General features: G+C 47.7%; 5 protein-coding genes across 5 annotated transcripts; 2 read left to right on the top strand and 3 right to left on the bottom strand.

Moving 5' to 3' along the window:
* Positions 1–276: 276 nt before the first annotated feature.
* Positions 277–2,347, bottom strand: LOC128724970 (uncharacterized). The gene is made up of 4 exons (XM_053818690.1): positions 2,297–2,347; positions 2,088–2,211; positions 921–2,018; positions 277–611 (listed from the first exon to the last, which is right to left on the bottom strand). Exons 1-4 carry the CDS (start codon positions 2,345–2,347, stop codon positions 277–279), a joined length of 1,608 nt encoding a protein of 535 aa, XP_053674665.1.
* Positions 2,348–3,017: 670 nt separating this feature from the next.
* LOC128724404 (isovaleryl-CoA dehydrogenase, mitochondrial) lies at positions 3,018–4,712 on the bottom strand. Its single transcript, XM_053818130.1, has 3 exons — positions 4,554–4,712; positions 4,393–4,472; positions 3,018–4,232 (listed from the first exon to the last, which is right to left on the bottom strand). The coding sequence occupies exons 1-3, from the start codon at positions 4,710–4,712 to the stop codon at positions 3,188–3,190; spliced, it is 1,284 nt and encodes a 427-aa protein (XP_053674105.1). The 3' UTR covers positions 3,018–3,187.
* An 889-nt stretch (positions 4,713–5,601) lies between these two features.
* LOC128726859 (uncharacterized) lies at positions 5,602–6,703 on the top strand. Its single transcript, XM_053820698.1, has 3 exons — positions 5,602–5,839; positions 5,953–6,500; positions 6,578–6,703. The coding sequence occupies exons 1-3, from the start codon at positions 5,662–5,664 to the stop codon at positions 6,701–6,703; spliced, it is 852 nt and encodes a 283-aa protein (XP_053676673.1). The 5' UTR covers positions 5,602–5,661.
* A 1,324-nt stretch (positions 6,704–8,027) lies between these two features.
* On the top strand, positions 8,028–10,136 carry LOC128727301 (glycerol kinase). Its single transcript, XM_053821194.1, has 2 exons — positions 8,028–9,577; positions 9,664–10,136. The coding sequence occupies exons 1-2, from the start codon at positions 8,195–8,197 to the stop codon at positions 9,835–9,837; spliced, it is 1,557 nt and encodes a 518-aa protein (XP_053677169.1). The 5' UTR covers positions 8,028–8,194; the 3' UTR covers positions 9,838–10,136.
* LOC128727302 (BTB/POZ domain-containing protein 10) lies at positions 10,120–13,309 on the bottom strand. Its single transcript, XM_053821195.1, has 4 exons — positions 13,084–13,309; positions 11,625–12,154; positions 11,172–11,549; positions 10,120–11,058 (listed from the first exon to the last, which is right to left on the bottom strand). Exons 1-4 carry the CDS (start codon positions 13,305–13,307, stop codon positions 10,898–10,900), a joined length of 1,293 nt encoding a protein of 430 aa, XP_053677170.1. The 5' UTR covers positions 13,308–13,309; the 3' UTR covers positions 10,120–10,897.

The following is a 13,309-nucleotide window of genomic DNA, read 5'->3' on the forward strand; positions in this document are numbered from 1 at the left end:
TTATCTGGATTTCGAACAAGTTTATTTTCAATTGAATTCAACAGTAGTTCATTTCTCCACTCAAATCTACAATTTGTTACCTTTTGTTGGTTTTAACTCTACTACTATTATGGGATGTTGTTTCGCTTCCTACATGTTCAAAATGCAATCGTTAACTGGCAACAAGCAGTTTATATTATTGATATAAGTTTTTACCATTTTTAGGATAAGGCGCACAAGTCTATGATGTACTTGGTGAAAAAAATAATGAATAATGTTCAATTTCATGTTAAATATTTAAAGAAAATCATCCTCCTGCTCTATGTTCTCGGTGGAATGCGTGCCTCCAAAGGCAAAATCAAAACTGTCCATACCATCGCCAGCTTCGGCGTTGTCCTGTTCCGTACCTTTTCCATTCCTGGGGCTCGGGTTGAGAAAATCCAACTCCTCTTCAGGCACTCCAGGACTGCAGTTGAACCCTCCAGACATGTTCATGTCGAACTCGTTGCTCAAACTTTGCATCGCAAAGTCCAGCGAGTTTTCACTTTTCGAAGAATCCAGCTCACCATCGACTTCTTTGTCTACGTCCATCAAGTCCTCATCACGACTCGCAACAACTGTCTGCAAGGACACTGCTGAGCCGGAAGATACGGGATGGTTCTTCGATAGACGACTCTTTCTCGGATCAACCGGTAATTTTTGTCGAGCAATGGTCTTCTCCTGCTCATGTCTCGACTTCGTTTCATTCTTTGCGCCTACCTGCATGTTCCAGGTATTTTCACGGGAACTGGGAATATTGGAATTATCCACAACCTTATACGAAGTGTGTGATTGCACCTTCTTTTCAATTTGCTGATCCACTCTAGTTAGTGAGATGCGATTCTTTTCAATGGAACCTGACGTTTTGGAACTAACTCGTGGGACATTTTTATTCTGCATACTTGACCCAGCATGTTTGCGTAACACCCGTTGCGATCCGGTCGATGATGGTGATGGTGTTTTCTCTTCAGTCTGCTTGTATGTGCGTTTTTTCGACCTTGGTTTCGTCTCCTCTAAATATTCTCCGACCGGTGGAAATGCTCCTACACAGCTTTCAGTTGGCGCTGATGGAGTGTTTTCCTTCGAGTGGTCACGCGGTGACTTTTTCTGGACAGCTGAGGTTAGTTTGTGCTTCTTTGAAACACTGGTCTCTTTGGGCGGTGTTTCTACCACTACATCCTGCACTTCCGTATCAGGACTGTTCTGTGGATCATCAGCTAACGTGCGTTTCCCGAGGGTGTTCTTTTTGTTGCACGTGGACAGTGGCACTTTCTGTGCGCTTGAATTACTGTTGGTAATAGAATCCAGGCGGGTTAAAATATCCGGAAAATCGTTGGGATTTTTAAAGTGCATATCCAGTCGCAGGTCGATGTTGACTCCTCCAATGTTCCAGTCAATTGGCTCGATGTTGGGTGTCGTTGGTTCATCGCTAGCGGATTGTGAGGTTAATCCCCTGTCCATGTTGCCGTCTTCTGTGCATGCATCCGACTTATCGCCCTGACCATGGTGAAGCTCCCCATGACGTTGCTCACTAACTTGCAACAGTTTCGAGCGTAGCTCCTGTAGCTGTACTTGACCATCACCGATCTGCACTGCCACTTCCGCTATTTCCCGAAATTTCCGCTCCTTCACCTCCTGGTGCCTTTGGATAATATCGTTCACCGCAGCTTCCAAATCGGCCATCGCATTCTGTTCGCAGCGTAAGGTGGCCTGTTCCCGTTCCAGCTGCTTCATGATTCGGGAGCTGGTCAACTTCAGGCGCAGTTGTTCCTGCATCCGCTTGACTCCTTGCAATTTTTGCAACTCCATATGATCCACCAGAATCTGCTTTGATTTCCTGCGGACCGCGTGTTCCAACCAACGCTTGTCGCGAGTGAAGTCCGCCTCCTGGCTCTTGTCTACCATATTTCGTATTGTGGCATTTAGATCCTCTGTAATTTGCTGACTAAAGGAGTTGTTTTTGATAGCGCATTGTGTCCCCAGCTGGAGTGCGTACAGTCCTGAGAAGAAGAAAAAACGATATAATCGGTCGATCTGCAGCAAACTCGTAGATTCTAAAGCATACTAACCGGAACTCAAGCGCCGCAAATCATCACACCAGTCCCGATTCAGGCTGACCTGTTTCTTAAGCTCGGCTAGTCGCTCACGTTCGTTAAAGGGGGCATCCGTTGGCAATGGATGTGAGGAACTGGCCTGCAATGCAGCATGTAAAACCAAGCAGATTACGTAAGGCCACAGTATTCGTCTACAATATAACAACACGACGATGTCTACTCACAATATAGTCTGAAATTATCTTTTTGGCATCCAACTTTGCGGGGTGTTCCATCTTGCTAGCGTAACAGAGAACAAACAAGAACGAGAAACATAAACGATCCGATATAGGTCTAATTCGATGGATGAATGGCTGACGGTCAGTGTAGTTGCCAAATTGAAGCAATATGTCAATAGTTTTCACTTACATTTTTGACGCTGTGAGCTTTTGCAGATGGCACGACAGAATCCTAGATCACAATAAACTCAAGAACATAAAACCCAGAAGAGGTTATGTTTTTCGTTACATAACCTACGTTTATGATCGTCACAGCGACATTAGTCTTTATTCTAAAAATATATTTGTCAATATTTGCACGGTCGTGTAGTATTCGCTCAACTCATGCTTTTCTAACTACGGTAGTGCTTTATTGATCCGAGTAGGCTTATTGTTCACTGGCTCGTTCCTATCGTGTTCCTTCCGTTTCGTATTATTCTCGTTCTTGTGTTACGCAAGCAAGATGGAGCACCCCAAACAGATCATTTTGGACTATATTGTGAGTAGACTTCAACGTACTGCTATATTGTAAACGAATATTGTATCGAGGTGCAGGATGCCTCCAACATTTCTTAATACTTTTGAGTAAAACTTCTTACAATCTAAGTAAAAAACGGTTGCGTGAAATGCGTTTCAAAACTGAGTTTTATTTCCAAACAAGTTTTTATAAAACTTCGCAATATTACCTCTAGTAAATGCAATTTCGTCACTTTCGGAAGAATCGATGGCGTTGAAAATGATTGCAACGCGGCAGGATGCAGTAAATCACGGCACGGTCGGTGAAGTTTTCGTGTACTTGGTACACCCACGTGTCCGTTCCGTGTCCACGTGTCTGGTGGAGTCCCCAGTGTTCCCAGTTCACTGGTACTCCTTGTTGAGTGCGCGGCCGATCACCATACGTCTAATTTCCGACGTACCGGCACCAATTTCGTACAACTTGCAGTCGCGCATGATGCGTCCCGTTGGGTAGTCGTTGATGTAGCCATTCCCGCCGAGTATTTGAATGGCGTCGAGCGCAACCTGGGTTGCCTTTTCGGCGCAGTACAGGATCACACCGGCGCAATCTTTCGGGTTGGCTTTGGCCTGATCGCACGCTCGTGCCACCGAGTACAGGTACGCCCGGCACGCGTTCATGGTCGTGTACATATCTGCCATCTTGCCCTGCATCAGCTGGAACTCGCCAATACGCGTGTCAAACTGCTTGCGCACATGCGCGTATTCGAATGCGACATCACACGCCGCTTGCATCAAACCGACCGGACCAGCGGCCAACACGAGCCGCTCGAGGTCCAACCCTGACATCAGCACGTACACGCCCTTGTTTAAACCGCCAAGGATGTTCTTCGCTGGGACTTTCACATCTTCGAAGATCAGTTCGCCCGTCGGACTGCCACGGATTCCCAGCTTGTCTAGTTTCGGTCCCTGCGAGAACCCGGGCATGCCGCGCTCTACGAGAAACGCCGTAATACCGTGCTGTGGCTTCGCGTTGGCATCTGTCTTTGCGTAGATCACGTACGTGTCTGCTACCGGACCGTTTGTGATCCAAAATTTGCTTCCGTTCAGTACGTAGTAGTCTCCCTGCTTGTCAGCACGCAGCTTCATCGACACGACATCGCTCCCAGCACCGGCCTCGGACATGGCCAGAGCGCCGATATGCTCGCCGTTGCACAACTTCGGCAGGTACTTCTGTCTCTGCTCTTCCGTGCCGTTACGGTGGATTTGATTCACACACAGGTTCGAATGGGCACCGTAGGATAGCGCCACGGCTCCGCAGGCACGCGAGATTTCTTCGTTCACTATGCAGTGATCAAGGTACGATCCACCGAGTCCACCGTACTCCGGTTTCACCGTCACCCCGAGGACACCAAGTTCACCCAGCTTACGCCAGAAGCTTCGCATATCCCTGAAAGCAGTCAAGCGTGTGAGGTTTGGAACGATAGCACGAGACACAGTGTTAAATATGTGCATGCGATTAACGAAACATCATGGTTCAGTCACTGCTAAACCCGCCTGATCGATTGATCTTCCTTTCGAGTAAGAAATGTTAATGCAATGGAACTCACTTAAATTCATTCTGCTTGTCGATCTCCTGCGCGAACGGGGCCAGCTCTTTTTGGGCGAAATTAAACACGGTCTGGCGTAGCTATAGATACGTCGAATGAGGGAATAAGTAAACAAAACGTTACGGTTACGGTGCACTGGCAGATCGTATGACGTGTGTTACCTGTTGCTGATCCTCGGTCAGCCCAAACAAACTCTCGTCGATCGGATAGTGCTGCATGGTACGGACCGGAACGATGGAGCCTCCCCACGATCGGCCACATGGTGCCAGCCGGCCGGACAGAAACTTGGCCGCGGTTGTCAAGTTGCGTATTGCTGACATTTTGCCCTCTGTTTCGCTTTCTGCAGCCTTCGGTAAACTGCTTGCGCACCAGCCGTATGGAAACTAACACTCTCTCAGCCACGTGAACCGGTCGTAGTCCTCCACGGGGTAGTCTGACGGCGGGGAACCTCAATGGAGTTGATAAGCACCGAAATAGCCTCAATGACGTCGCAGAACGCGATAATACACAGAGGGGCCGCAGAGATTCGAGATTCCAGATTTGACAGGCCGGACTAGATTCGCTTTCGTTCGATCAAGGCGCTCGCAACAGACGTACTGAGAAGCCGCGTTGCTGCTGCTCCAAAAGGGGGGCTTTTCGCGAAGGGCTGTACATACGCACACACGTTATGCTTCGTCTAGAGGGTTGCGTGTTTAGTGCTCCCCCTGCTGTGGCCCACCTCCCACCATCCCTTATGTATGCGATATCATCAGCTGCGGGAGGGGTGGGATGGACATATCGTCGCCACGCGCAGCTCCGGAGGCTTGGCCAACAACTTATTTCGATCAAAACATATTTGCGGAATCGACGAACCTTTACAAAGAGGACCGCGATCACGTATCCGATCGCTCAATCTCGATCGATCGATCAAGCAAGAGGTCGAGGTCATGGCGTTCGCAACAACAACATGCCTGTATATTATCGATTTCATTACACATTGTAGGGCTTATTTGTTACATTTGTTAATTTTAAAATCATTATTGTTTGTGATGATTGTTAACTGTATTAAATTAAATAAAAAAACGCCCGATTTCATTCCTGGCAACACTAGCCCAGCTGTCAACCGCAGCAGACACAGTTGACAAGAACAGAAAACAAATTAAAGAGCAGGGGAAGACAAACGAGTGTTTACGCTTGTAGCTAGGCATAGTTTAAATAGATTACCGTAATCAAGATTAGCAGAATTTAATAGACCATTACGTAACATTTTTCATACCTGGTCCGTCGTAAATGGTGGAAATGAATGGCAACATGGTGGTAAAGTGTGAACCGATAAGCGAGGAAGCGGAAATATTCAACACCCTGATTGCCAATGGAGACGACCCCCCGCTGCTTCAGCAGCGAGAGATGCGGTTGCTGTGCTTGTTTAAGCTGAAGGTGGCCGAAGAAACGATCATGCTGTTGGAAGGTAACTTTCAAACATCGCAAGTTCCCACCTATCGTTCCGCATTGCCGCGAATTTTACCCTTGGTTGAGATTTCACTTGGTGCTTAAGTGATTGTTTCATGTTCATCGTTTCAGAGCAGCAGATCGATATCGATTGTTTGCGCAAAATGCGCATAGAAGATGTGGATACCCTGTTTGAAAGAAAACCGCTTGGACTTAAGATTCACTTCCGCGAAGCATTCCTTCAGTGGCGGGAAGAAATTGGCTTGCCGTGCCAAAGCATTAAAAGCTTGTCTACACGCAAACGTTCGGCCGAATTTAACGAGCCCCTCCCCGAGGATCCACCGAAACCCCAGTTGCTGGCTCAATGGGAAGATTGCCTTCAGCCACAAGCGTTATTGAATGATAAAGAGTCAATCTTACCGGCCGATAAGTCTGTCGTTTCTTACCGAACATTCGGATGGCCAATGACACCGAACACGTTGAGGGATGTACTGAATTGTAGTACGCTGGGACGTTCCATCTTGACGATGGGGTGCCTCGGTGGACTGGGAAAATCATTACAATACAAACTTACGGCAATCATTATCGATTATCATATGGAGTATGAAGCGAAAATCACCGCGCCTCAGCTAGAAAATTACGCCTTCTGTATTGCTACCCTGCTACCACACGAGAATCCGGTATGAAACGTGTAAAAACCCAACGATTATCAAGCAACATCACGGCTAACGAAGAACAATGTTTTTGTCCATTCTAGTTGACCTATCACATTCCTCGTGGCCCTAACAGACACAATCCAGGTGGTTCGCTATATTCCAGGTTCATCAACCAGAAAATCAGCAAAAAAGCTCTAGCTATTGGCAACTCGGTCGCAGCATCATAGAAAAACCATGTTTTATCATTTTTCATCCACGCTTATTTATCTTCAACCTTGACAGTCATTTCATGAGGATATTACCGTCCACTAGAAGTGAATTTCTATTTATTATTAACTTGTAGGAGATTGTACAAAATTTTTCCACCCTTATATGCGAGTGGTATGCTGATTGGTGGCTGTAATTTTTATCATACATCTATGTTACTGGGTATACAGGTATCTTAATATCTTAAAATATCTCTTAAGTCAGTATTCTTTATATGACGAATTTTAAATATAGATTTTAAGCCATATGTTATAGATTTAAATTTTAAGTTCTTTCATTTATGTGCAAGATAGTATAACAATAGGATAGATTTAATCGATTTTGAACTCTCAATTCCAAAACGTTAGAGATGCAATATTACCAGTAAATTTAATTGCTAGGATTTTCCGAATTCCCAAATTTCTTGGGAAGATATTCATCCAATAACACCCTCTACACGGTAGGTTTAGTTGCACATTCGATAATGTTTTTTTTTAATCGAGCGGATTTATTTTGGAGTGTATCTAACACTTTATTTATAGTCAGCTATAAGCGCCGAAATTTGTATCACAATTTTAGGATGTAAATCTATGTATTGCTCAAAATTAAACTGACTTGTAGCTTTTTCTTTTATTTGGCAGGATTTATTTACACGGATAAATGTTCACATTAATAACACTTACCATTAGAAACTATTCCGTTCTATTGTAATAAGAACAACATGGTAGATTGCCGTCAGTGCTCAATGATTATAATAAAAATAAAAAAATACGTACTCTAATCAACAGAATGTGCAAAGCACGTGAGTAATGTATCAAAATATTTGGAGCTCAATGGACGTAGGGTATGCTGAACATCAGCTGGATTGATGTAAATAAACAAAACTGACAGCCACTGCAGCTGTCAAGGTATTCCCGGAGATTACGATAAGAAATATTTATTCGACGTTCGCACGGTTCTGTGAGTATTAAAACAAATCGTTTCTACGTTTGCAGCTGCAATTAGCATTATTGTATTTAATGAGCAATGAATTCAAGTGAACATGTTTGCCAAAACAACTCGGGATGAGTCCGCGATGCCGCGTTTATCAGCAGTGAAGCCTCATCGTGTTTACCTTTTGTGAAGGGTCCCTGTAAATTCCTAGCGCGGTTCGATAAGTGATACCGATAAGATAAGGTACAGCTAATTGACCCTCACAAAAGCGATGGTTCGAAGCGGGCCTCTCTGCAAGCACAAAAGATTAGATCCGTTTGTGAAGTAACAGGATTAAAGAGTGTATCGCCAGCATACACATCCAGGGTAGCGAGTGCCAATCGACGTTTTCGTGAGGAAACAGCAACATAATTCCGATCGAACTTTGTACCCAGCGTGTACCCCCGTCAATGTGATCGGTTACGATTTAGTAACCTTTAGTAGCAACCTTTGCGCTGAGTGTTGAACATCAACCAACGTGCCAAGTTTTTCGTGCAGGGATGGCTTCCGGAACAGTGAAAAAATTCGGTGACCTAGTCGGTTCGATTGACGAAGGCACCAGCTCCGCTCGGTTTCTGTTGTTTCGTGCCGAAACGGCCGAAGTGGTTTGCTTTCACCAGAAGGAGCTGCGACAAAGCTACCCCCAGGAGGGTTGGGTCGAACAGGATCCCAACGAAATCCTCAACGTTGTGTATGAGTGCATCGAACGCACGCTGGAGAAATTGATTGAACTGGGTGGCAATCCAGCCACTGACATCGTTGCCATCGGAGTGACGAACCAACGCGAGACGACCATCGTCTGGGATCGCACCACAGGCGAACCATTATATAATGCGATCGTGTGGCTCGATATGCGGACGTCCTCCACTGTGGAGCAGCTGCTAGAGACAGTCCCGAACAAGACGAAGAATAAAAACTACCTGAAACCGCTTTGCGGTTTGCCGCTGTCGCCGTACTTTTCCGCCGTCAAGCTACGCTGGCTGATCGACAACGTGCCGAAAGTGAAGGCGGCCATCCGAAGCGGAAACTGCCTATTCGGAACGGTCGATAGCTGGTTGATCTGGAACTTGACCGGCGGTCCGAACGGAGGCGTCCACGTGACGGACGTTTCGAACGCATCGCGCACGATGCTGATGAACATCGAGACGCTGCAGTACGACAAAACGCTTGGCAAGTTCTTCGACGTACCGCTCGAGATTCTGCCCGAAATACGCTCCAGCTCGGAGGTGTACGGTTTGGTTAGGTTTAAGCCACTACAGGGCATTCCGCTGGCCGGTTGTCTCGGTGACCAACAAGCAGCCTTGGTTGGACAGGAGTGTCTGACACGTGGCCGAGCCAAAGCTACCTACGGCACCGGATGCTTCTTGCTGTACAACACAGGCACGGCCATGATTGATTCGTTCCACGGATTAATCACCACCGTCGCCTACCAGATGGGCCCGGATGCGCTGCCGGTGTACGCGTTGGAGGGTTCAGTTGCCGTGGCCGGTGCCGCTCTCGGGTGGCTGCGGGACAACGTGAACCTGCTTGCAAATGCGTCCGAATCGGAAAGTCTCGCCCTGGGAGTCGAGAACAATGGGGACGTTTATTTCGTGCCGGCATTTAGCGGACTGTACGCACCGTACTGGAACCAGGATGCGCGGGGCGTCATCTGTGGCATCACCGAGGACACACAGCGCGGGCACATCATACGGGCGGCGCTTGAAGCCATCTGCTTCCAAGTGCGCGACATTTTGGATGCCATGAACAATGACTGTGGCACGCCGCTACAAAAGCTTAAGGTGGACGGTGGAATGACGGTCAATAGCTCCATGATGCAATGGCAAGCGGACTTGATCGGGCTGGATGTGCTGAAACCGACGTTTGTGGAAACGACTGCCTTGGTGAGTAATTGGCGCGATCAAGTCAAGCACCTGGTTGGCGGTACAAACATAACAGACGACGCTAATACTTCAATTTATCTCCTCAGGGTGCTGCAATGGTGGCGGGTCGTGCCGTGGGCAAGTGGGACATCGAAAACGTTAGCGTGGAAAGCAGCTGTACGGTCTTCAAGCCGCAGATCAGCGAAGATGAACGAGACATGCGTTACAGCAAGTGGAAGATGGCAATCGAGCGATCCTTTGGCTGGGAGAACTCTCTGTGATTTGACAAGCGAACGCCCGAAGGGACTTTTTCATTGCTCTCGATGCCTACGTTGTCAACTGACATCTTGTGTTTGCCATGTTACGGTGCTCTACTGTTAAAGGATTCTGCTTCATTGGGGACGGGTTACTAAAGGAGGGATTGTTTCATTATTTGCTAGGTCTATCTTTAATCTTATCTAAGAATAAAACAAAATTAAAGTGCTCAACGAAACATTATTGAATCCCAATTATAAACGTCGGATGAAGTAATCGAATAGAAACGTGCATTTTTAATGGCTTTATATCTTATTTATTTTTGCTCGGTATAAAAAAGTCAAATATATATAAAAAGGCGTTTAAATTAGCATAACGCTTGCACAAACATGAAAGAACGGGAGCATGGTAAGAGATTAGCGTTTAAATTAGCAAAGAAAAAAGGCATGAAAAAAATACACTTGTCGATTTTATCGCCAGAGAATTTACCGGACAGAAAATAAAAGGAATCGAATAAATATGAGGAGCGATCGTGAAGCAATTCCTTGCACGATTTAATGGATAACGAAATCAATCGAATGGATACGCTATTAGCACATTTAATTAATCAAACAGCTATGGAGTGGAATTGGACGTTTCTATAACACAATCGAAACTATATATAATAATTATCGGTTGATCACACATAGAGAGGAGCATAGTTCGTATAATAAAAAGTTGTTTTAAATATTGAAAATCAACTAGGAGAGGTTGGATTTGTTCCCCCGATGAGGAGCACCAATTACACGAGGGACAATATAAACAAACAAACGCGATGAGAATATACACAAACACTAGAGCTCAGTTAACGGATCAGAAATATAGGTACAGTGGAGACCATCTGTGGTTTCCAACTGATGAATTTGATTGCGCTAAACTGTTGCGTCTCCTGCAAGCGTGTTAACGTTCTCAGGATCGGAGATGAGAGATGTTAATATGTGTTAATGTGTTTTGGTAAAACATGAAGCACACTATTTGTGGTTGCGTCGGGAACCGGGAAGGTTACTGGTACTACACAGCGCGAAGCAGCCAACTTTTCTTCGTGATCTACTGCGGTTCTTCTGGACCCAAGTGACCGATTTCGTCCCCATTCGGCAGCCCACCGATAGCTCCTTCCTCGCCGTCGAGTAGGGCGTCGGGCCGCAGAAACGGTTCCGCATCAGGCTCGTGCGATATCTCAAAATGTCGTTGAGGAAGCGGATTCCCGGCTAGACAAAATGGCAACCCAGAGAAAAAGATTACTTACTTGCTATAACAATTTCCGCTTTATTGCGCTAGTACTATGAAGCGTGCTGGACAAACTTCTACCGCGTACACTCACCCGAATCGAGTTCGAGGGCCGGATCGGCAGTGGCCTCTGCTAGATTCGTGACCGACTTCGATTTGACGCACTGGAAATCCACGTGGCGGCTCTTGGCTTCCTCCTTTTCCCACGACATGTGGATGAACGGCCGCTGCAAATAGTTGTAGATCACTTCCATGCGCCCGCTCGGTCGCCGCTTGATCTTTTCCTTGTACGTCGGGTATCCCTCGATGCCTAGCCGGATCTTCTTGAGACCCCGATCCTTTAGCACCTGCTTGGCGACGTCGCGGTTTTCGATGTACTTAAAGAACCGATACATGGCGGTGTTGGCGACCGTTTGGCAGTCTTCTTCGCCCATCTGTGGTGGATATTCCTCGTCCCAGTCGATGATGTCATCTGCAAACAAGCGAACGAACTGTGAACATTTCGCACTCCAAATCGAAGCTTTTCAGCCTCGCAAACGACACTTACCCTCCGATAGAACGACGATGTGGCATTCGCGGTGACCTTGCCGGGCGGCGTCTACCATCAGGGGCAGGATGAGTGATTCCAGGAAAGCCTCGAACTGAATGCTCGCACCCTCGTTCGACAGCTCGTGCAACAGGCCACGCAGGTTCTGGCAGCGGATCGTATCCGCGTTGAACGGAATAAGCAGGTAATCGCACGCCTCCCGCAGCTCCTGCACCGATACGGTAGGTGGACAGCGTATCACCCCGGACAGATAGTACTCGAGGACGGCCCGGAAGACGGTGTGTGAGATGCCGTCCGCTACCTCGTACTCGCCACGTTCGTTGGGGTGCGTAAATTCCACCCCCGAGCTGAACATACGTCCAAGCATGGTCTGTGGTTGGGCCGTCAGCATCGAAACGTTCACCGAGAACGTCGTGTTGTCCACAATCAGCGTGATCCGTTCGCCGTCCGCCAGCTTTTTCCCCGCCGCAACCTTCGCACTGTCTGTGGTATTCTGCTGCGCCTGGTGCTGCTGCATGAGTCTATTATTTCTGCCACGGGAAACAACGGGATGAATTAGCAAAAACAGGATATTGGAACAATTGCCGCTTGGTGTCGGAATATCGAACCCATTCGGAAATGCTTGCTGCGATCGAAGCCCAACCAAGGCCTACTACTGACGGAACGATACCTTCGCTCGATAGTACTCACTTCATCGTTGTCGTCAAGCACAGAAAGAGCAACCTTTTCATCATCCGCGACGCGTGCTGACTAAGAAAATCTGATACTGGCGCTAGCTGATTGGAGCAAATGCAACCGAGAGGACGCAGATGCATGCTGCAAGGAAGCTGGGACGTACCGAGCTACGTCTGGCCGAGCTGGCAGACAACGGGGAAGGCAAAAACTAAGAAAGCAGACCAAACCCTGACCTAGCACACAAAGAAACCCAGTCTCCCAGTAAACTAGTCGGTCTGTGGCACGCGTGCCGCCGTCGGGCAACACCTTCGGGCGATGCTGAAGACGAGAGGGGCGCAGGTGGGAGAGAGGGCCGTCGTCTGGACGGTCTGCGTCTGTGTCAACTGGAGGATACCACCGTATCAAAACCCTATCTCGCAAGCTTCGTTCGCGCAACGAAACTGCTGCTGCTGCACACCATCGTGACGCATCTCCGTGCAACGCGATGCTGGTGCACTCGTACACATACACTAGCACTCGGCCCCAAGGAGAGGAGAGCCACGCATGCATGCTTGCTTGCTTGCTTTGTCCTTTGTAATGTGCATTTTTGTTGCCCACTACTAGGTGTGCTACTTATTTTGGTTGCTCCCCATGTCGGACTGGGTGATGTTTTGTCTCTTTCGCGGGCGAGCTTTGAGCATGTTGGCGTTACAACCCAGCACTAAGCATGCTGCCCTAAATCTTGCCCTAGGGCATGGGTGGCCATGGAATCTAGGTGGGATAACTTGGCATAGACACTGCTTACCTGGCCCTGTTCTTCATCATCTTGCGTCGCCGATCGTCCGTTTCGGTGGTGTCCTCGGTATTGCTACTGCTGTGCGAGCTATCGTAGCTGTCGTTCTTGCCGATTGCTCCTGCGGAGGCAGAATTGCCACTCCCGGTTCCCGACGCACCATCGCGCTGCTGCTGCTGCTGCTGCAGTGTGCCAGCGCCTGGCGTGCCCTGTTTTCGCTGCAGCTGAAGTTCCATCA

Source organism: Anopheles nili, chromosome 3 (assembly GCF_943737925.1).
Source record: "Anopheles nili chromosome 3, idAnoNiliSN_F5_01, whole genome shotgun sequence".
Classification (NCBI taxonomy): domain Eukaryota; kingdom Metazoa; phylum Arthropoda; class Insecta; order Diptera; family Culicidae; genus Anopheles; species Anopheles nili.

Excerpts from the sequence above, each read along its gene's own strand:
- LOC128727301 (XM_053821194.1), top strand. The coding sequence starts at position 8,195 with ATGGCTTCCGGAACAGTGAAAAAATTCGGTGACCTAGTCGGTTCGATT. Across the intron at positions 9,578-9,663 it reads TTGTGGAAACGACTGCCTTG|GGTGCTGCAATGGTGGCGGG; the intron begins GTGAGTAATTGG and ends TTATCTCCTCAG.
- LOC128724970 (XM_053818690.1), bottom strand. The coding sequence starts at position 2,347 with ATGGAACACCCCGCAAAGTTGGATGCCAAAAAGATAATTTCAGACTAT. Across the intron at positions 2,212-2,296 it reads AGATAATTTCAGACTATATT|GCCAGTTCCTCACATCCATT; the intron begins GTGAGTAGACAT and ends GCTGCATTGCAG. Across the intron at positions 612-920 it reads ACGCAAACATGCTGGGTCAA|TGTCCTTGCAGACAGTTGTT; the intron begins GTATGCAGAATA and ends CCGGCTCAGCAG.
- LOC128726859 (XM_053820698.1), top strand. The coding sequence starts at position 5,662 with ATGGTGGAAATGAATGGCAACATGGTGGTAAAGTGTGAACCGATAAGC. Across the intron at positions 5,840-5,952 it reads AACGATCATGCTGTTGGAAG|AGCAGCAGATCGATATCGAT; the intron begins GTAACTTTCAAA and ends TCATCGTTTCAG. Across the intron at positions 6,501-6,577 it reads TGCTACCACACGAGAATCCG|TTGACCTATCACATTCCTCG; the intron begins GTATGAAACGTG and ends TGTCCATTCTAG.
- LOC128724404 (XM_053818130.1), bottom strand. The coding sequence starts at position 4,712 with ATGTCAGCAATACGCAACTTGACAACCGCGGCCAAGTTTCTGTCCGGC. Across the intron at positions 4,473-4,553 it reads TGACCGAGGATCAGCAACAG|CTACGCCAGACCGTGTTTAA; the intron begins GTAACACACGTC and ends ACGTATCTATAG. Across the intron at positions 4,233-4,392 it reads GACAAGCAGAATGAATTTAA|GGATATGCGAAGCTTCTGGC; the intron begins GTGAGTTCCATT and ends GACTGCTTTCAG.
- LOC128727302 (XM_053821195.1), bottom strand. The coding sequence starts at position 13,307 with ATGGAACTTCAGCTGCAGCGAAAACAGGGCACGCCAGGCGCTGGCACA. Across the intron at positions 12,155-13,083 it reads ATGATGAAGAACAGGGCCAG|AAATAATAGACTCATGCAGC; the intron begins GTAAGCAGTGTC and ends TTCCCGTGGCAG. Across the intron at positions 11,059-11,171 it reads GGCCCTCGAACTCGATTCGG|CCGGGAATCCGCTTCCTCAA; the intron begins GTGAGTGTACGC and ends CATTTTGTCTAG.